At 42.4% G+C, this 23325-nt stretch overlaps 1 protein-coding gene across 1 annotated transcript; it reads left to right on the plus strand.

The window, feature by feature from the left end:
• The first annotated feature begins 6337 nt into the window (after nucleotides 1-6337).
• Nucleotides 6338-18687, plus strand: LOC146712016 (uncharacterized). Its single transcript, XM_085455116.1, has 10 exons — nucleotides 6338-6427; nucleotides 8129-8149; nucleotides 8338-8500; nucleotides 8633-8901; nucleotides 9503-9648; nucleotides 9735-10266; nucleotides 10434-10605; nucleotides 16252-16505; nucleotides 16644-16741; nucleotides 16946-18687. Exons 1-10 carry the CDS (start codon nucleotides 6373-6375, stop codon nucleotides 17321-17323), a joined length of 2088 nt encoding a protein of 695 aa, XP_085311242.1. The 5' UTR covers nucleotides 6338-6372; the 3' UTR covers nucleotides 17324-18687.
• The last annotated feature ends 4638 nt before the right edge of the window (nucleotides 18688-23325 follow it).

A 23325-nucleotide genomic window follows, 5' to 3' on the forward strand; every position in this document is an offset into this window, starting at 1 on the left:
AGTTTGTTTTTTTCACGCCTGGATCAACCCGTCGATGTTGCTCGTCCACTTGGCACAGCTTTGAATCACTGACTCAGCGCTCTCGTCTGCAAAATGTTTAAGGAAGGAGAACGTCATCATCTTCAGAAGATCTTGTGAACTTTTTAATTATTTTCAGTTGAAATAGTTTCCAGATTTTTATTTTTTTTACTTTAATAGAGGGTCACATCATCTCCTCCTGAGACGCAGCCTGATCCTTCTGTTCTAAGTTAAACACATAATTATAAAATCTGATTTAATATATACACAGAAATGACGCTTAAAGACATTAAAAACTGAAAAGGACCCAAGAGCAGTTCAGTCAAAGGCCTTATTAAATGTAATAATATTAAAGTCAGCTGGGGGACCAAATCGATGCAGTAAGTGAAGTAAAGCAAAAAGATGGATTTTAACCCACAAGAGTTTAATACCTGTTCTTAGAAACCTACAGTTGTGTATGATGAAGAGAAGCCGCACAGAGGGCTCGTTACACACAGCAGGGTAGTAATAAATGCCAGGTTGTAGTGTGGTTGGAGATCAAACCCACATTATTCTGTTACAGCCCCAAACTGCAGACATGATGGTGAAACATCCTCTGTCCTCTCTACCATTATTGAGGTAGAAAGTCACCTGTAAACTTACCTGTAACGACAGGTTTGTTCTGCCTACAGTTTATTTATCAGCATGTACAGGGAGTGCAGAATTATTAGGCAAGTTGTATTTTTGAGGAATAATGTTATTATTCAACAACAACCATGTTCTCAATGAACCCAAAAAACTCATTAATATCAAAGCTGAATGTTTGTGGAAGTAGTTTTTAGTTTGTTTTTAGTTTTAGCTATTTTAGGGGGATATCTGTGTGTGCAGGTGACTATTACTGTGCAGAATTATTAGGCAACTTAACAAAAAACACAAATATACCCATTTCAATTATTTATTTTTACCAGTGACACCAATATAACATCTCCACATTCACAAATATACATTTCTGACATTCAAAAACAAAACAAAAACAAATCAGCGACCAATATAGCCACCTTTCTTTGCAAGGACACTCAAAAGCCTGCCATCCATGGATTCTGTCAGTGTTTTGATCTGTTCACCATCAACATTGCGTGCAGCAGCAACCACAGCCTCCCAGACACTGTTCAGAGAGGTGTACTGTTTTCCCTCCTTGTAAATCTCACATTTGATGATGGACCACAGGTTCTCAATGGGGTTCAGATCAGGTGAACAAGGAGGCCATGTCATTAGTTTTTCTTCTTTTATACCCTTTCTTGCCAGCCACGCTGTGGAGTACTTGGACGCATGTGATGGAGCATTGTCCTGCATGGAAATCATGTTTTTCTTGAAGGATGCAGACTTGTGTGGAGAAGTTCTGGCAGGTCATGGGCTCGTATTCTAATCTTCTTGGAGAGAAGTTTCAGTAATCATGTCCTGACTCTGGAGTTTCAACATCTCTAAAAACCTTTGGGAAAAATTTTAGGACTTATCCAGATCAGTTTAACTGTACAGATAAATATTTCCCAGAGGAACTACCTGAAGTTCTGAATGAAGTTCTATCTGTCTATAAGCTAAAAGGCTCCAGAAGGAGTTAGGAAGACAAAGGTGGGAGAAATGGTGCCATTATAAGTTGGTGACCTGTCGTGGGTGTGCCCTGCCTCTCGCTCGATGACATCGCTTTGTTGGATAAGCAGAAGAAGATGGATGGAAACACAGGTGTGAACAGTTATTTTAACCCTTTAGCTCCATTCACCGCTCTTCATTGAGGACTCGACGAGCGACCCCGCGGTACTCTGGTTGTTCCTGGAAATGACATCTCTGCTTGGAGGATCGCACATGGGCAGAGGAATCGAAGAAGAGGAGGGATGACATCAGGTGATGAAGACTACCCCACCACCTCGAACATTTTCATCAAAGAAATACCTGGAGCACACCAATATGAACAGACTGCTGCTTAGAGATGTGGATCGATAAAGTAAAGGGGACTCACAGAGGCTCAGATCCCTGTGCTACGCCTCCGCCTCCCCCCGTCAATTATTTGAATTTCAGCTACACCAGTTTTCTTTACAATAATGTAACTCGTCTGTAAACTGTTTATTTGCACATTTTATTTTATTCTTTTTAACTTTTTATTTAGTAATTATTGTGCTAATAAACAACCAAACAAGCAACATATTAACATTCTCTGACATAAGACCATTTAGAAAACACACACACACACACACACACACACACACACACACACACACACACACACACACACACACACACACAACAGACCAAGATTAGGTCAATAACATGTCGTGGGGAAGAGTTATGGCTTCGTGCTACAATGTTCCAGAGTTCTGGTTCATATCCATCTTCAGTTGAAAGCTTGCTGTCATTCTGTGTGAACTCTTTTCAGTCTCTGTTTCATTGTGTTACGGATGGTGAGCTTGTGTGTTTCACAGTTATCATTTTCTTAGCTTTTAGTTCAGACTTTACTTCTTAGGTTAAATTCGTAATTTATTCTGTACATCGTTTAGACCTTTGTTCATCTCTTATCTATTATGTAACATGCATGTCGTACTGTGTATGATTGTGTATGTGACAAATACATTTGAATTTGATTTGATTTCGTATGTGTGAGTTTCAGTTCAGTTCATGTTCTCGGTGACTCAGTCTGATATTTCTGTTTCTAAATTTCATGCGAGGTTTAAGATAAAGACGTGCGGAGGGAAACACTTTTGACACAACACGATGTGCTCAGTGGAAACATCAGCGTTTCACTCGTTCTGAAACACTTCCTGTTCATTCGTTGATTCTGGGAAACCTGATGCAGTTTGACCAGTTTATTCCTGACTGGGCTGCAGGCCTATTGTTCACAGTCCCCAGTGTGCAGGTCCCGCTGTCACTGCAGATAAATGAAGCATGGAAATTAATTGGTTTCATTCACAAAGCAGATGTTTGGCCTTTTATAATCTCTGGGTGAGTCACAGAAGATGCTTCCTTAAACGATCCCCCCAAAGGCCATCCTGGATCCTCGTGCACATTTGAACCTTATATCAGAAATCCTGCTTTCCACAGATTTAAAGGAATGTTGTTCTGTTAAAGACGTATGCTGGGAAGGCTTATCTGCTTTTCCCGATTCTAGTGAAATAATGAGGTCTCAGAAACTGACTCCCATTGTTTTGGTTTTATTTCACAGTCGCCGACGACAAACAGACACAATAGAGACACAATAGAGCTCACATACTCTGTGTGCTGCTCGTAAGTGGCCTTCAAGAACTCAGCCAATCAGAAGAAAGCCCACTTTCTTTAAGAGACAGGAACTAAAGCGGCTTGTTTCAGACAGTTTCAGTCCTTCATGAGTCCTCCTTTAATCCCTTAACATAATTTTTTCTTCCTTGTTTCTTTGTTCAGGATGAATTTGCTGCCATTGCTGCTTCTTGTCTTCAGATGGTTTTTCAGTCATCACCTTTCTCGTTGGTTTCAATTAATTTCTTGTAATAATTAGCCTGCAATAATCCATAATAATACTATAATCGTGTGCTGACTCTCAGATTGCTCATATATGTGAAAAACGACCTGCAAACATGGAAAATCTGATGTTGGTGTAACGGACTTGAATGTTACCACCGTCTGCTGCTTATTTTAATTTACTTTAACCTGACTTTAGTTAAAATAGAGTATTTCTACATCATTATATTATTGATAAACAATCGTCTGCTGTGTAAAATTGTGAGTAAATGTGTAAAGTTTGACGTCTGAGTTGATTTGGAAGGAAATCTGAATTATCTGAAGCATCAGGTCAAACTGCGCCGTACAAAGTTGAAAGGAGGCTGTGTGGCGTTCAGCGAGAATGTTGACAGGTGAGATTCACCTGATAGCAGCCTGTCGTTGTTCTTCCTGATAATAGGACTTTTAAAAATGTTCCATTACCCTTTACTGTTTATTTTACGTAACTGTGCAAATATTTATTCTGATCTGAGTGAATAAGGAAAAGTGCTGAAGACTCATTGACTGATTTATTTCAATTCGGTGCAGGAAATAGTTTAACCTAAATCTAAAAATACTATCATACACCACATTACAAACGAAGTAACATTTATTTTCTGATTCAGTGTCAAGTGACTTAACAAACAAGTAAGACGGTTTTAAAAAAGGCCCAACAGCGTCTTCAGTTTCTGAAGAAGGAGCTGCTGATCGTCTTCTACCGCTGCTCCATTGAGAGTGTGCTGCACTGCATCTGTGTGTGGTTTTCCAGCTGCACTTCAGAGGGTCATCAATATGGCCCAAAAAATCATTGAGCATCCTCTTCCCTCCCTGAAGGACCTGTACAGTACTCGCTGTGTCAAGAGGGCACGCAGCATCCTACAGGAATGTACACACCCAGGACACCGGGTGTTTAAGCTGCTGCTGTCTGGCAGACTCAATGACAGCTTTTACAACACGGCAACAGCCCTAATCAATGCAAACAGCTGACCTGATTGGATACCTCCCTGGACTTTTTAAGTTACTGTGTCGTGTTGTTTTCTGCGTCGTGCAGACGCAGGACAGTTTCCAATTTCTTTCTACTATTGTACTCGGTATGACCGTGCAATGATGATAGAGAGTTATCTGTTATCTTTCAGAGGTTGTCACCATGGCGTCCCTCAGGGCTCCATTCTTGGCCCACTTGTTTTCTCATTGTGCGTTTTGTTCCTCAGGTTCAAAATGCAATTTTTCATTCAAATATGACAAGCTGTATCACAACAACAAAAGTCTCACTAGATAGTAAGACTAGAACAAAATAATTTCCAGATAGACCTGCTCTATTACCTACCATGTTGAGACTTACCGCTCTGAAGAGTCTGATAATTCAAGTTAAAAGATACAAAAAGGCAAAATATGTATATATTTTACAAAATGGTCTCAGGAGGAGGTGCTGGCTGTCATATTGTGGTCTGGGATGTGGGGCCTCCCTCTACTGCAGATATGGAGGCGGTCTGCTTGCCTCCACTCAAGAGAGAAGGGTTACACTTCCTGGGTCCGGGTCCGGGTTGCCCCTCTGGGGGCAGGGGTACCTGGACCTGGGATATAGAGTATGTTTGGGGAGTGTGAATGTGTGCACAGTGTCTATTTGTGTCTGTCTCCATGTGTCGGATGAGTGCCGAGTATTTGTTTGTGTATATGGGGGTGGGAATGCACCTTTGTGTCTGCGTGCGCCTGTTCGTCTGTGTCTATATGTCAGGTAGGGTCTCAGACTCCGCCTCTCTGGGAACATCTCAGGCTCTCCGAGGTTTGGAGGCCCATCTCCCCTCACCACACTCCCTGCCGGTGGCTGATGCCCTCAGACGTTGGTGTGTTGGTGGCTCTTGGTGTCTGGGGCTGGGTGCTCATGTATGTACCGACTCACTCCTGGTGGCCGATTGGCCAGGTGATCAAGGTGTTTTGTTTTTCTTTTTTTTTCCTTTCTCCCCATCTCTTCTATTTTTCTTTCTCTCCCTCTCTTTCTTTCATTCCTTCTCCCTGTCCTATCCCTCAGTCATGTCTGTCCCGTCTGTAACAACCGAAAATCAAATCAAATAAATACATAATTATAATAAAGGTCAATCAAATGGACCAATATGGCGAGGCCATGATGATCCACTTGGTAAAGTAAATCCACTTCGCATCTTTCTCGGCCCTCAGACAACAGTTTTGATGGTTAACGATCCAAACGGGAAAGGCAAAAAAAAAAAAGGTCTCAGTTATAACTAGAAGTGTAAACATCTCAGTAAACATTATAGATGTCCAAACTCGATATGTTCTTTGAGTCTACATTTTAGTTTATATTGGTTAAACGTATCTTTAAATAAATTTTACTTGACCTTCAGTAATAATAATAATAATAAAAAAGGATGATACAGCCTTTATTAATCCCACAGCTTGGAAAACAAGAAAATGCATTAAATTAATGTCTGTGATCTTGTTTATTTTTAAAAACAAGATTTTGAAATCAAGGGCCAAGAGCCTGTAGACTCTCATGTTAATGAAATTCTGCTGAGGGGATGAAAACAAATGACATCTGAGAAAAGGTCCTCAGGTAAACACAACAGATTAAAGAAAATGCTTCAGTCTGTAGCAGTCTGTTTGATTTCCTGATGTGAAATCAATAATTAATCCTAAAAAATTAAATAATTAGTTCAAAAGTTCAACATTGCTGCCTGAAACCTGAAATTCCTGTTTAATAGAGCGTGTCTGATGGGGGGAGGATCAGGTGAGCTGGAGGGAAGTGTTGGGCGTGTCGTTAGGTGTCTGGCAGAGGTGTGTTTAATGCAGACAGAGAGGAGGAGGAGAGAGGAAGGGTATTTAAGCTTCAGCAGGTCTGGATGTTTGGATCTTACAGCGATGGCTTTCTACAAAGTGATGTGTTTGGCTGCTGGGCTGATGCTCCTGACCCAAGGTAAGAGCTCTCTGCACACACCTGCATCAGGAACGACTCAGAGGGTGAAAACACTCAGGAGCACAGCGCTTCACTGTAAAGTGGCACTGCTGCATAGTCATCACATTTATTGAAGAAAAAATGTGTGTCGGTTTATGGTGACGGCTGAAGCAGTGATGACAGGTTCCTTCATCATGGTTCAGGGCAGGAATTGAGCGACTTACTGTGATGGCAATACACCTCGCTATGAGTGCAAAACGAATGAATCCACAGAAGCAGAGTGAACCTAATGAACCACGTAGTGTTTATGGAGGGTGGCTAAACATATATTCAGCTGTAGAAACATCAGGCGCTTGTGCTGAGCTGAATGTTTGAACTACAAACACACTGATGGTGATGGTGATCTCACACACAGGTACTGCCTACGTATAACCAGTGGACTCCTTTAACATCTCGTCAGGAACTGCAGTAATACTGCAGTAGTATTAGTATTACAACGTGCAGCGTGTGTACAGTATTTCTCTGTGTGGTTTCTGTCTGAGAGATAAACATCATCAGTGTTTTCATCCTGCTGAGTCACACAGTAACCAACTCCCCAACTCCCCCCCCAACCCACACACACACACACACACACACACACACACACACACACACACACACACACACACACACACACACACACACACAAACCAGTCTGCTGTAAGAGCGAGCTGATCTGGACCAACAACATTATGAGATGAATAAATTTTGCATTGATTTTAAAATTCTTTTACTCACTTATAAAATCTTAAATAACACTGCACCTTGCTATCTAAAGAACTTCTCTATGTGTTTAATCCTAAAAAAGCACTAAGATCTTCAAACCAGATGCTCTTAATGCAACCTAAGTCTAGGCTGATCATGCCTTTGCTATTACAGCACCTAGACTGTGGAACAATCTCCCTATTGCCATTCACACTTCTTAGTCTATGAAGCCTTTAAATCTTGCTTGAATGAATCTTTTTACCCTGGCGCTGTCTTAACTTAGTTTGACTATCATTTGGCTGGCTTCTAACTTTGTCTTGTCTTGTGTTGCTGTTTGGTCGATTTGTCTTATTTTATTTATTTCCTAATTTGTGAAGCACTTTGATTGACATTGTTGTTTTTAAATATGCCATATAAATACATTTTGATTTGATAATCAGCTAATGCAAGCTAGCTGTATGGGAGCATCACTGACACCTGATAATTAGTGCTCAGTAACACCCAGTTAAAATCCTAGAATTTCACCTAAACTGGAGATCAGCCTTCTTGGACAGTTTGTTCGTACAGCAGCCATATTATTGGTTAGATGATGTCATTAAAAACAGTCCAGAGGTCCTGCTCAGGGACTCCAGTTAGCTGAGGTGAGGCCTAGCAGAGAGCTAGTAGCTACAGCCGCCTGTGTCGCCATCCACCTTTCAGCCAAAGAGACCACGCCCCTAATAACGTAAACTTATTAGTACAGTTTAAATAGGTGAGTTATAAAAACAGGTGTTTTGAAGGAGCAAACTATGGGGACTGACTCACGGCTGCCTCTACTGGACAACAGAGGAACTGCAGGGGTTGGCTTCATTTCTCAGAGGCTTGTTTATAACTAACCACAGACAGTCAATTTTCCACTATTATTACAGACAGTGAACTAATCACAGACAGATAAATGAAGATTTTTAGTTTTAAAATGGTTTGTTTTCTGTGTTTCAGAGTCTGAGTCACAGCTGGATGGTAAGAAAAAGCTTCTTTGTGTAATGATTTAGTTTTATGTGTAATAAATCTTTAGTTTCATATGAATATTAGTTTGTGAGTGAACTGTAGACTCCAGGATCACTGTGTCCTCACTCAGCAGTTTGTAGTGCTGAGAGTTTACAGCTCCTACAGTAATGCTCACTCTGTGTTTTAATGTCGGTTTTCAGTTTGTGGTAAGGCGTCTCTGAACACCAGGATTGTAGGAGGACAGGTGGCCCCTGTTGGCAGCTGGCCCTGGCAGGTCAGTCTGCAAACATCTGGGTCCCACTTCTGTGGAGGATCCCTCATTAACAGTCAGTGGGTGCTGACTGCTGCTCACTGCTTTCAAACGTGAGTAATGAGGCTGAAGCTGCACTCTAAACATGATTTAAAGACGCTGTGAAGTCAAACTTTATATATGTTTTCTCGTCTATAACAATTGTAACAACTGTGCACTGTTCGTGTCGCTCCTGATGATCTCAGCATTACTGCAAGCGGTCTGACTGTGAATCTGGGCCTTCAGAGTCTACAGGGATCTAATCCCAATGCAGCGTCTCGGACAGTAACACAGATCATCAAACATCCAAACTACAACTCTGGTACCAACGACAACGACATCTGCCTCCTGCAGCTCTCCTCACCGGTGACTTTCAGCAGCTACATTTCTCCCGTCTGCCTGGCAGCTTCAGACAGCATCTTCTACAGCGGTGTTAACAGCTGGGTCACCGGCTGGGGCAACATAGGAAGTGGAGGTGGGTCATAAAGACACCTGATCGTTTTTAGAGAAATGATGACAATAATACAGGGAACAAGTTTGCTATCTCAGAAATATTTAGAGCAATAAGATGTTTCCATGAGGTTAAATCTGTGCAGAGTTCAAAACCAGAAAGAATAATTATGTGAATTAAACAGTCTGGAAGTGCTGGACCTGCAGCAAACATGCTGTCTGCACGATGATGTCAGGTCAAAATGATCCTTGGTTAAAAGAAAGTATATTTTCTGTGTATCTGACACTGCCCCCAGGTGGTGTTAGACAGTTACTACATGATGACGACCATCTACTGTCTGTGTGTCAAGTTTATTTCTGTATCACGTTTAAAAACAGCAGCTGTTGTGCTTCATCTAAAATACTCAAATAACATAAAACAGGACAAGATGACAGAGCGGCATCAAAGTCATGTGACTGTGTTCTGCAGAGAGCTCCAACCCCAGCGGACAAACATGTTTCCCCATCTTTGTTTGCACACATGACTACACTTTGTTTTTAAGTTTGGTGGAGCCGCCCTTTTGTTTGAAGGTTAATCAGTCACATGTTATTTATTACAAACTGATATATTTATTTTACCCCTTCAGTGTCCCTTCCTTCTCCACAAAACCTGATGGAGGTGGAGGTTCCTGTTGAGGGAAACAGGAAGTGTAACTGTAACTATGGAGTGGGATCAATCACTGACAACATGATCTGTGCCGGGTTAAGTGCAGGAGGAAAGGACTCCTGTCAGGTGATTGTTGTTACCTGTGTTTGGCACATTTTCACCTTCTACAGTTTCTTCTCCTCAGCTAACAGTAAATGTTTCTGCTCTCAAAGGGGGATTCAGGAGGTCCAATGGTGATCAAGCAGAGCGGTCGCTGGATTCAGGCGGGAGTCGTCAGTTTTGGGAATGGTTGCGCCTTGCCTAATTTTCCAGGAGTCTACGCCAGAGTATCCCAGTACCAGACCTGGATCAACAGCCAGATCTCCTCCAACCAGCCGGGCTTCATGACGTTCACGTCCACTGGGACCAACAGTGACCTCAGTGTCTCCTGCACAGGACTGCCACCAGTGCCAACCACCACTACAACTTCCACCACCACAACCACCTCCTCTGCAAAAGCCACCACCCCTACCACCACCATCACTACCACCACAACCACCACCCCTACCACCACCACCACAACCACCACCCCTACCACCACCACCACTACCACCACCCCTACCACCACCACCACTACCACCACCACCACTACCACCACACCTACAACCACCACCCCTACCACCACCACCACAACCACCACCCCTACCACCACACCTACAACCACCACCACTACCACAACCACATTGCCTCCAACCACTCCCCAATGTGAGTTTCCATCACATTAACACTTTGTTTCCTCTAAACTTTTAGATAATACAGCTGCTGCTCTCTGACACTTTCTGAATTCTTCACTACCTGAACTTGAAGTGATGGTTTTGTGTGATCCAAGTATTTCCTGCCTCTTTCTGTCTCCCCCTGGTTCTTCTCCTCAGCCGTGGTCTGTGGACAAGCTCCAAGAACTTCTGGGATTGTGGGAGGAACCTCAGATGCGACAGCCGGCTCATGGCCGTGGATGGCGAGCTTACAGAAGAATGGAAGTCACGTGTGCGGTGGGACTCTGGTGGCCTTGGACTCAGTGCTGAGCCACGCCAACTGTTTCTCAAGGTGAGTTGCAGCTGAAGTTGAAGTTTGCACAGACGATAATTCAGTTCGATGGGTGAGTTAGTCAGTATGTTACCCTCTGATTAGTAAATTCTCTTTCTGATGTTAAACTGAGCAATTTTTAAGAGTTTTGAGTTCAGACATCAAGAGAAAGGGTGAATCTGACAGAAGAACTAACACACTCATTGGTGACTGAGCTTCAACAGGGAGATCAGTTTGAGAACAGAAAAAACCCCTCAGCACATGAGTCAACACATCTCACAACATAGAAGACAAAAGCTTCGAAGGGGGTGGGTGGTAGTGTAGGTATGTGTCAGTGTACATGTGTGTGTTTGTGTTCAGCTGAGAGAAAGTGTCCTTTCACCCGGTTAGGCAAAAGTCAACAATCTTCGGTCAACGTGGGTGGCCTTGAATGAGAGAGGAGAGTCACAACCAGAGATGGGCAGTAACGCATTACTTGTAACGCGTTACTGTAATCCGATTACTTTTTTCAAGTAACGAGTAAAGTAAGGGATTACTATTGCAAAAATGGTAATTAGATTACCGTTACTTTCCCGTAGGAACGCTGCGTTACTGCGTTACTAAAACCGTGATTTTTGCGAGAATGTCTCATGACAGTGACGTAAGCGAGTGCGCCGTTCGTGACAACAGCTGTGTGCAGATCAACAATGGATCACATATCGAGTGCAGAGAGAGTATGAGCGTGCAGCGTTTAAAGCGTGGAAGTACTGACCTTACTTTGAGTTTGATTCCATAAAAAGTGACAAAAACATTCGTGTCCGCTGTGCGTGGGAAGAAAACTTCTTTTTACAGTGAAAAAAACTCCTAAACTTCCAACAAGCACCGAGTAGCTACCACGTAATGGGAAACTCACAGAGAAACTCGCGGATTCTTCAACTGACCGCGGCACACCTGCACCAGGGTAACCCTCCGCCTGCCCCACTCCTGCTTTACAGGTGAAAATAGAGCAACAGGACCGCTGAGTCTTTGACTTTATTTATTTTCTGCTGTGTTTTACTTGCATCTATTTGAAAGACTGAGTGAAAACACAAAAAAAATTATTTTATGTGCTGGAATGTGCAGAAAATAGGTTTCAATGTTAAACTAATTTCTTCCAGTCAGAGAATGTTGCATATAATTAAATCTTTGCTTGATGCATAAAGTTAAAAGATTAAAACTAATAAAACAAGTTAAAAAAAGAGACTTTTCCATTTGATTACATTTTGTATGATGGATTATGCAGAAAAAGTAGAATTGGGCTGAAAGATCTATCACTTTATCACCTACTCAGGTTGTAAATCGTGTTTTTAAAAAGTAACTAAGTAACTAAGTAATTAATTACTTTTGAAAATAAGTAATTAATTTTCTGGGATGCGGGGGGGGGGGGGGGGGGGGGGCATGAGATGAAGATGGTTGTTTTGGTTGGTGTGAACAAACTGCTTCCAGTTTTACAGTAGGTCTAATGTCCATCACTGGTCACCAGGTCTCTCAATTCCCGTTGTTCTTCTTCAAGATCTTATCAATATTGCGTAGTACTCACAGCCCTGCCATTATCTATCATGTCAGCCAGCCTTGTGGGATTTTGAACAAACCCTGCTTCTTGTTCTTTGATAAGCCGGTCCGAGCCAGCCCCAATCAGCCAGAACTCTGTGGGCATAGAATAGAATAGAATAGAATAGGATAGAATAGAATAGGATAGAATAGAATAGTCCTTTAATTGTCCCACAAGGGGAAACTTGGATGTAACAGCAGCAAGAAAGACACATATACAAACAAAGAGTACACAGGACAGAAACACTTTTTTCTTTTACATATTTATATCAAGGACAATGGTTACCAAAAACAGAGTACTGTTTAGAGGTAATTATTAAATCATACAGATAAGAGGCAAACCCAGGCTGTAGAGTGAATCAGTTGATAAAATACTGCAGTTACAGCGCTGATGTAAACATCTGTGTTTGTTGGGAGCAGTTCTGATTGTGCAGTCTGACAGCTGCAGGGAGGAAGGACCTGCAGAAACACTCCTTCATGCATCGAGGATGCAGCAGTCTGTCACTGAAGCAGCTCTGCAGCAACATCTACATGCATGGGCTGGGAGACTCTGTCCATCAGAGATGCTATTTTGGCCAGAGTCCTTCTGTCTCCCACCACCTGCACTGGGTCCAGGGTGCATCCCAGAACACAGCTGGCCTTCCTGATGAGTTTATCCAGCCTCTTCCTCTCAGCTGCCGATAAACTGCTGCTCCAACATACCACACTGTAAAAAATGACAGATGCCACCAGAGTCATAGAAGGTCTTTAAAAGCGCTCCCTGGACTCCAAATGACCTCAGCTGCCTCAGCAGGTAGCGTCTGCTCTGACCCTTCCTGTACAGAGCATCAGTGTTGTGGCTCCAGTCCAGTTTATTACTCAGGTGAACACCCAGGTACCTATGAGAGTCCACTATCTCAATGTCCACTCCCTGGATGTTCACCGGTGTCAGTGTGGTGGGTCTGCGTCTCCGGAAATCAAGGGTGTAGATTTGGTTTTGGCATTGGTGGGGACGGATGATTCAACCACCAAACCCCGCCCTGTTTCTTTTTTGTCCTTTTTGTTTTTGCTTCTTGATAAAAGGAGAAATATACTTGCCTACATATGCTATTCTACATGCTTTTAAACCATTTAAAATTACAATTCATAGTTTTATATGTGAATTATATAATGTTAAATTACTATTAAACAAATGACTAAGTATTTTAGACTTTAGGTTACTTCAACCATATTCCATATAAATCAGGTATCATACAAAAATAAAAACAGCTTCAAATACAGTCATGACAATAAAAGAATATGACTTTAAGGATTTAACAACATTACCTCAGTTATAGTACACCAACATGTCTTATACATTAGCAGTAAGGGAACACTGAATGACCTGGTGGGCTTTGTCAATAAAACTACTCATCTAAGATGACCACAAAGTAACAGATCTCTCAGCAAAATTATGCAACATTTTAGGCACTGTTGCCCCGATCAACTCAGTGAGCTGGATTTTTTTATTCTAAACATGAACTACTGTTACAGCAACAGACATGGACACAACAACTCAATGTTCACTATGTGAAGCAGCCAAACACATGCCTGCTCCTCTCGTTAACTGAGATAAACTGCTGGCATATTGGTTTTACATCTATACTGTCCAGCCTCTCCTGGTGTACATGGTACAGCCTCTGTAAACTAATATCCTGGCTGCTCGAGGCTGCAGTTTTCTCTGACAGTTTCAATCAAAATTAGAAATGCTGCTCTGAGACTGAGATAACTGATAGTGCTGCCTGTTGTGCAGTTAGTTTCCAAAACACGTTATTCATGGTTACATACACTTTTATACTGATGTGGGCCAAAGCCTAGCATAGCCTGTAACGTTATTATGACGGACACATTTTATGAGTGAACTTGGCTTTAAGTGACTTACAGGTTTCTTTGAAAAACACTTTCTTATATCCAGCTTCTTCCTTTTTGCTGCCGTCCTCCTCCTCGCAGCGCAGGTTTGCCGCTGCTAAAACTAAACAGAGCTCCCTGAAAGGCTCAGCCAATCACATTGGCCATATTTGTCACATGACGTAGGACTCCAGTAGAGAATGTAATTTCACTCTTTCTGCACCGCTGGGTGAATGAGACGCTGACAGATCTTTTTTTTTTCTTTCTATCGGGTTTGATTTCTTTACTCGAAGAGATCAAATTATTGGTGGGGACAATTCAATAATCGCTGGATATTGGTGGGGACATGTCCCTTCCATCCATGCCAAATCTACGCCCTTGCCGGAAATCCACCACCAACTCCTTGGTTTTCCTGGTGTTGATCAGCAGGTGGTTCTGCTGACATCAGTCCACAAAGTCCAGAGTCCACTGTCTGCACTCTGAGTCGTCCTCACCTGTGATGAGGCGACTATGGCAGAGTCGTCAGAGAACTTCTGTAGGTGGCAGCGTGGGGAGTTGATGGAGAAGTCTGCAGTACGGGGGCCCCACAGGGAACTGTGCCAGCACAGTTCCCTGTGGGGCCCCCGTACTGCAGACCAGCGTGTCAGAGACACAGCCCTGTGTCCTCACCAGTGTTGGTCAAGTTACTTGAAAAAAGTAACCAGTAACTAATTACTGATTACTTCCCCAAAAAAGTAATCCCGTTACTTTACTGATTACTTATTTTCAAAAGTAATTAACTCATTCACTGCCATTGACGTCTATAGACGTCAATTACGTTTTTCAATGGGAGGGGCTATAATACAACCTTGTCACAAAGCAAGAAATATTAGTGTCAAAGGCACTTTTCTGCTTGAAATGGATTTTTCACAAAAAGCTCGTTTTCTCCCTTTTTTTGGTCAAAACAGGCATTTTTGGTGGAACCCACCTCTCTTCTACAGCTGATTACTAAAGAATGGAAAATGGTAGAAACAAGCTTTTTTTTTTGGATGAAAGAAGAGAGTCTGTTCTTCATTTTGGTAGGTTCAGCGTTTATATGATCATAACACACAGTTTTCTGTGGCTCTTCAAAAATGAGTAAAAATGCTCAAAAACCCTGGCAGTGGGGAGTTACCTGATTTGAAAATGGCTGGCAGTGAATGAGTTAATTACTTAGTTACTTTTTAAAAACACGATTTACAACCTGAAGAGGTGATAAAGCGATAGATCTTTCAGCCCAATTCTACTTTTTCTGCATAATCCATCATACAAAATGTAATCAAATGGAAAAGTCTCTTTTTAAAACTTGTTTTATTAGTTTTAATCTTTTAACTTTATGCATCAAACAAAAATTTAATTATATGCAACATTCTCTGACTGGAAGAAATTAGTTTAACATTTAAACCTATTTTCTGCACATTCCAGCACATAAAATAAAATATTTTTTTGTGTTTACACTCAGTCTTTCAAATAGATGCAAGTAAAACACAGCAGAAAATAAATAAAGTCAAAGACTCAGCGGCCCTGTTGCTCTATTTTCACCTGTAAAGCAGGAGTGGGGCAGGCGGAGGTTTACCCTGGTGCAGGTGTGCCGCGGTCAGTGGAAGAATCCGTGAGTTTCTCTGTGAGTTTCCCATTACGTCGTAGCTACTCGGTGCTTGTTGGAAGTTTAGGGTTTTTTTCACTGTAAAAAGAAGTTTTCTTCCCACGCACAGCAGTTCATGTAATCCGTAATGCAGTCTGTGATGCTGACGCTCCCACTCAAGATGCTCCCACTCAAGAAAGCCATGACCTGCTGTTATTTCTTAGCTAGTACGGGAGGACTGTCGGCTAAAGCTGGCTCAGACGAAGTGCTCAGCCTCTCTCTTCCATAGGCATCAGTCTATTGGTTATGTTTAATAAAGTGTCTCAAATTTAGGTGAACTTCTTGTGTGGACTCTTTCCTTGTCACTTCCTATGAGACAGTTCATGACATCATTTAACTTCCGTTGTATTTTGTGCTGTAGCAGGTTTTCAATTGGCTAGTTCTTTCTTCAGTTGAAGTCTGTTTGACCTCTCAGGGCCGTTGTAGCTTCACCTCTTTAATTAGAACCAGGCCTGAATGTCACCAGGATCAAGTCTGTAAAACTTGGGTCCCATGAAGTTGAGTGTAAAGGTGTAGATTTTGTTTGAAGCTGATGAAGTTTATGTTTGTGTGCTTCGTTCCTCCCACAGCTCCCCTGTAGCGTCCGAGTGGACTGTCGTGTTGGGGCGTCTGAAGCTAAATGGATCCAACCCCTTTGAGGTGACGCTGAATGTGACAAATATCACTCTGAGCAACACGACCGGGACCAACATAGCCATCCTCCGTCTATCTGCCCAGCCCACCCTGACCGACTACATCCAGCCCATCTGCTTGGACAACGGGAGAACCTTCGCCGAGGGCTTGGCGTGCTGGGCGGCCGGTTGGAGTCCTGGAAGAGGAGGAGGTGAGTCAGCAACATGAAGGCTGACAGAGTTCTGCCCAGACTCTGCACCAGTCCATCTCTCAGATTACACATGTGGACCACTGCACTTACAGTTTCTTTAGTCAAACATCAGGATTTTCTTATCTTTCATGATGTTAGCTGAGGAAGTTATGCAGCAGTTTCAGACCTCGGTGGTAAACTGTGGGAACTCATCATCGAGTGAGAGCATCTGTACAGACGTGTTTGCACTGCAGCAGGTAAATGACTGGATTCTTCTTCTTATAACACTGTCTGCTGACATGTTGTTTATTCTGGACCTTGGATTTAGCTGCTTAAAAGTAAATATAATAATCATAGTCCAAACTTTCTGGTAACAAAGGTGTATTAAACTCTTCCTTTGAGTCGCAGGAAAATATAACATATAACATTAAAATAATAACTGACCCTTTCCGTCTGTTCAGGGTGATTCTGGCGGCCCACTGATGTGTAAGCAGGGCGGCTCTTGGTTCCAGGCGGTCGTGTTAACAGCTCGAAGCCCCTCTGCCAGGAGGAGACGAAGCTCAGTCATGACCTTCACCAGAGTGAGCACCTTTGACTCCTTCCTGACGAAGACGCTGGGGACACTCTTGTCTCCACCCTCCACGACCACCACCACCAACCCCACCAGCGCCTCCAACACCACCATCAACCCCACCAGCACCTCCAACACCACCACCAACACCACCACAACTACCTCACGCCCTGTATCACAAAGCAGCGGGGGTCGTCCTGCTCACTCCTTCATCTTTGTCTTCTTCCATCTCGTCAGCCTCACCGTTTGTCTCCAGCTCTTCCTGTAGAGAGTCTGACTTGATCGACATGATGTGATGGACACAAATGAATGTGAACAAGCTTTGACTCTAAGACTTTACAGGCTTAAAGCTCTGCCTGCTAATCTTTGACTTGATTCTGAACTGATTATCTACAAAGAGCTCAGTGGTGACGTTTGGGCGAGTTTACTGTCGGCTAACGGCGCCTTAGGTGCTCCACTTCCAAGAAAAGGAAGCTGGTTGTACAATGTGTGGCTTGAGCTCTGACTGACAGGGGCTTTGAGCTGGACTCTGGTTTAAGGGTGTAAAAATGAAGAAGTTCTTTAAACTTGCACTGAACATTAAACGGTAGCTCAAATGTTTAGAAGTTCATGTTTTCTTAAGCTAAACAGATCATTAGTGTGTCTGCATCACTGTTTCATATATATCTCTAGATTTTAATTAATGCAACAATGAAAGATGTGAAATCTGCATATTTTATAATTTATTTAATTTTTTTTATTATCAGATACTGATCATTGTACCTGATCATCATTGTGAACTCTGTTTTCAGGACAGAATAGATTACTTGTAACCTTACAGTCACAAACATATTGATGATTACAGACAGAACTGAAGTTATTCTTGCAGTCTTTGGTTACGTCCACACGTACACGGGTATTTTTGGAAATGGGGATTTTCCGTTTTCGTTTTAAAAAATAGTCCGTCCACACGTAAACGCAGAAGTGAAGGAAAACGCTGCTAGGAACATGCCAAAGCAACAGGTGGCGCTAGATTCCTAACCGTGTAGAAATGTTGGCCAATCAGAAGTCTAGAAGCCTCAGTGGGAAAAAGTAAACAAAGATGGGGCATAGAAGCAGAACCGAGTCTTATGTGTGGAGGGACAGTAACTGTGTATATGTAAGCATTTAAACACTGCAGAGAGTGCAAGTAACAGTATTTTGTCATTTCACCGAAACAATAACATGGCGCACAGTGTGACGTCAAAAAAGGCGCACACCTTTGACGCTGCGTTTTCTGTGTTTTTCTCGTCCACACTAAATGCAAAAACAGAGCTTTCGAAAATATCCACCCTGGCAGGCGTTTTTAGAAATCTCCATTTTCAGTGACCGAAAACGGCGTTTACGTGTGGACGAAAGGTGCAAACGCATAGAAAAATCTGCGTTTTCAAAAATACCCGGGTACGTGTGGACGTAGCCTTTATCAGATTTAAAGAAGCATCATTTAGAGATGCTGGAAACAAGGGGACATGATCGGACTGTCCCTCTTCTACCTCGCATCTGGGCCACAAACACTTAAGCACTTAAAGAATATTTGCTTTGAAAACTGTTAAATTGCACTGAAAAAGAAAGTTATTTGAATGAAGAATAAACAACTAAAAAACTTCTTGTAAATGTGTAAATGTAAAAATACAAAAACAACAACAAAGAGCTTTGTTTTTTTTTTACTCTCCGCACAAACTAAAGAGACAAAATAACGTGAATAATTTGCTTCCAGTTTGTGGTGCATTGATCCGTCTCTGTTGCTTTTGGGCCTCCTTTGCTCACTTCCCTTCTCTCCCCTGTCTGATTACCTCTGATTACCTGTTTCATAGGTGCTTCCCTGCTGGTCTCGCTGCTCTCATGTCAAATTCTCAGCTGAAGGAGGTTTGTTGGTCATCTCACCTGCTTTTCGTGTTGTTTAAGGCTGAAGAGATGCCTCATTACTCACCAGATCGCTGCATCAGCAGGGACCTGTCCAGTATTCAGAACACCTCTCGACTTCACAACAGTGTTTGTGTCCACGGAGCTGCCTGCGATCGCTCAGTCAAAGCTCTCCTGTCTGTTGAAAACAGAAATAAACCCTGGTAAACCCTAAACACTGGTTTTGTTAAAGAACAATCTGGACAAACGGATTCTGACGCAGGCTGTCTTCAGGAAACGAAGGAGAGCAGCGGGGCGAGCAAGGCCAGGTACTCCGTCACTTTGGTGCCAATCCAGCTCTTCTCAGTCTCCACCTGCTCCAGCAGACCCCATTGGAAACAGCCCTGCTGTCGTCACAGCTTTTTATTCCAGTGCTCCCCAGCGTGGTATGAAAAGGAAAAAAACAAAACGCTTGGACAATGTTAGCATAATGGACAGGTTCACACAAACGCAAAGCAGGAGATGAAGCATCGCTGAACATGTTTCCAAACCAACTCCATTCCAAGCCAAAGACTAGAAAATATGGTGAAGCATATTTTCATATACTTTGGCTTCACCTGCACAAGTGCCGAGGTAGGTCTCCCTGCAGAATTAGTTTTCCCTGTCGGGAGCAGCGCTGGGCTGTTCAAATCACGGACGAACAGGATCCCACATTCTTGATTTTTAGTTCACAAACACTTGTTGTAATGACTAACTGCTCCTGACATGTTGGAGATGTTTGCTCTTTATACAGTAAAGTTACAGCTGGATACAAATAACATCAGGCTGATCCTGCCACGATTTGTCTCTCGGTTCAAATCACGGACAAACAGGATCCCACAGCTGTTTATGTTTTTGAACCCATTTTGCACAGAGAGGCGTTTTTTGAAAAATGTATTGATTACACAGGAAAAAAACAACTACACAAAAAATAATCACACCGTGACGCCTCTGCCTTTCTAAATGGAGGGACAGTAACTGCGTGTAAACCTGCAGACAGTCAGATTAACAGTATTTTGTCTCTATCTGCCATTCTGCAATTCATCCCATGTAAACAACGTGGCGCACAGCGTGTCATGAATAAAGGCACATACCTTTGACGTTGTGTGACGAACTCTGTGATTCCTCGTCCACACATAAACGCAAAAAAGGAGTTTTAAAAAATCTCAATTTTCGGTGATTCGAAACGCCGTTTACGTGTGGACGAAATGTCCAAGCGCATAGAAACAGCTGCGTTTTCACAAATACCCTTGTAAAATGTTTGGGGTTTGGAAAAATAAAATATGGGTGTGTGTGGCGGATGTGTTTGTGCGTGGGGGGATATTTTTCTTGTAAAACAAAGGGGGGCCTAGCAAAAAATGTTTGGGAACCACTGGTGTAACCGACGATGGGAAACATCTGTCTGTTGTAGGTCATCCTGTGCTGTTCCACTGGCTGACAGTTGGTGGCAGTAAAACGAAGTAAATGTAGAAATGTAAATGTAACCCCTTCATGTGATACGCCTGTCGTTGCGTTGTGTTCTGGCGTGAAAGTAAGAGGCAGGAGACAGCACTGGGTCTTTACTGCACATCTGCAACCAGAGATGGGCAGTTACGCGTTACTGTAATCTGATTACTTTTTTCAAGTAACGAGTAAAGTAAGGGATTACTATTGCAAAAACAGTAATTAGATTACCGTTACTTTCCCGTAGGAACGCTGCGTTACTGCGTTACTAAAACCGTGATTTTTTGCGAGAATGTCTCATGACAGTGACGTAAGCGAGTGCGACGTTCGTGACAACAGCTGTGTGCAGATCAACAATGGATCATATATCGAGTACAGAGAGAGTATGAGCGTGCAGCGTTTAAAGCGTGGAAGTACTGACCTTACTTTGAGTTTGATTCCATAAAAAGTGACAAAAACATTCGTGTCCGCTGTGCGTGGGAAGAAAACTTCTTTTTACAGCGAAAAAAACCCTAAACTTCCAACAAGCACCGAGTAGCTACGACGTAATGGGAAACTCACAGAGAAACTCGCGGATTCTTCCACTGACCGCGGCACACCTGCACCAGGGTAAACCTCCGCCTACCCCACTCCTGCTTTACAGGTGAAAATAGAGCAACAGGACCGCTGAGTCTTTGACTTTATTTATTTTCTGCTGTGTTTTACTTGCATCTATTTGAAAGACTGAGTGTAAACACAAAAAAAATTATTTTATGTGCTGGAATGTGCAGAAAATAAGTTTAAATGTTAAACTAATTTCTTCCAGTCAGAGAATGTTGCATATAATTAAATTTTTGCTTGATGCATAAAGTTAAAAGATTAAAACTAATAAAACAAGTTAAAAAAAAGAGACTTTTCCATTTGATTACATTTTGTATGATGGATTATGCAGAAAAAGTAGAATTGGGCTGAAAGATCTATCGCTTTATCACCTCTTCAGGTTGTAAATTGTGTTTTTAAAAAGTAACTAAGTAACTAAGTAATTAATTACTTTTGAAAATAAGTAATCAGTAAAGTAACGGGATTACTTTTTTGGGGAAGTAATCAGTAATTAGTTACTGATTACTTTTTTCAAGTAACTTGACCAACACTGTCTGCAACACAGAAATACAGCTCTGATCTGTGTGTCACGCGCCTGCCAGGACACCTCTCCTCCGGCCATGCTGAAAGGAGCTGTGATGTGGGCAACCATGCAGCGCACACACACACGAACGCACACAGACTCAGATCATACAGGCAGGACATTAAAATGCAAAATGAAATTTTTTTTTTTTTTAAAAAGGGTTTTGGGTGAAATACACAAGTATTTAACAAAAATGTTACACCAACAAAGTTTGAGACGCAAACTGTATAAAAGGATTGATTTGATTGAAAAACACTAATATATAATTTCCAACTGGTTACACATAATCAAGTCAATTTACAGTCAAAGTGGAAAAAAAAATCATTTATCCCCAAGGGGCACTTAAGATAGATGATACCTTGCTGACCATACATACAGTCGTGGCCAAAGGTTTTGAGAATGACACTAATATTAGTTTTCACAAAGTTTGGTGCTTCAGTGTTTTTAGATCTTTGTGTGAGGTGTTTCTGTGATGTATTGAAGTATAATTACAAGCTCTTCATAAGTTTCAAATGCTTTTATTGAGAATTACATCACGTTTATGCAAAGAGTCAATATTTGCAGGGTTGGCCCTTCTTTTTCAAGACCTCTGCAGTTGGCCTTGGCATGTTGTCAATCAACTTCTGGGCCAAATCCTGACTGATAGCAACCCATTCTGTCATAATCAATGCTTGGAGTTTGTCAGAATCAGCGGGTTTTTGTTTGTCCACCTGCCTCTTGAGGATTGACCACAAGTTCTCAATATGACTGAGGTCTGGGGAGCTCCCTGGCCATGGACCTAAAATGATTTGTTTCCCAAGTTACTTAGGTATCACTTTGGCCTTATGGCACGGTGCTCCATCGTGCTGGAAAAGGCATTGTTTTTCATCAAACTGTTCTTGGATAGTTGGAAATATGTTGCTTTCAGGGGATGTTTTGGTACCATTCTTGATTCATGGCTGTTTTCTTTGTCAAAATTGTGAGTGAGCCCACTCCCTTGGATGAGAAGCAACCCCACACATGAATGGTCTCAGGATGCATGAATGGTCTAACCCTATCTCCCTCCGAGATAGGGTAATGAGCTGTCACAGTCACGTAGCTTTCCGTTTCCCTGGAGGTCCACCCATTTGTAGTAGGTAGGGCAACAGAAGATGCCTGGGACAGTTCAGCCATAACTTTAAACTTTTCCTGCTCATACATGCCTGGAACGATCTTGCCGCTAAAGTGGACGGGCAACAGGATATCATATGTGGCTCAAGCATGTTCATCATAGTTTAAACCCTTGTTTTGCACAACGGAATACGGCCTCCCGTCTGCAGCTAAACACCGCAATAGCTTTTGTAATAGCTTTAGCCCGGTTGGATTGGGCAGCAAAGGGCTGCTTAAATACAGCGAACTCCTCTGCTCCTCCCCTTGGACCGCTAGCGCTGACCATTGCTATCGCTTGACAGATCCACCATGTGCACCACACACATACTTTTTTTTCTTCTTTTTCGAATCTTCGGATCACGTGCGTGCCAAACCGTGGCGTGGGATCGGTTCGGATAACGAATCAACCATGATCCGCTGCACCACTACTGAGCAGTGACAGAATTTTCTCATGATAGTCTTTCTGGTTTAGCAATACTGTGCACCTGCCCTTGTCTGCCGGAAGGATGACGTTGTTGTTGATGATGTTGTTGACGATGTTGTTGTCATTACTAAGTGATGTGCGTGCCTTCCTCTCCTCCATGGTGATGTTGGATGCTGGGGGTTTTGCATTGCTGAGACAGGCTGAAACTTTCGTC

The sequence above is a fragment of the Copadichromis virginalis genome, linkage group LG4 (assembly GCF_057382275.1).
Source record: "Copadichromis virginalis isolate Kocher_CV1m ecotype Utaka linkage group LG4, C_Virginalis_male_GT1.1, whole genome shotgun sequence".
NCBI lineage: Eukaryota > Metazoa > Chordata > Actinopteri > Cichliformes > Cichlidae > Copadichromis > Copadichromis virginalis.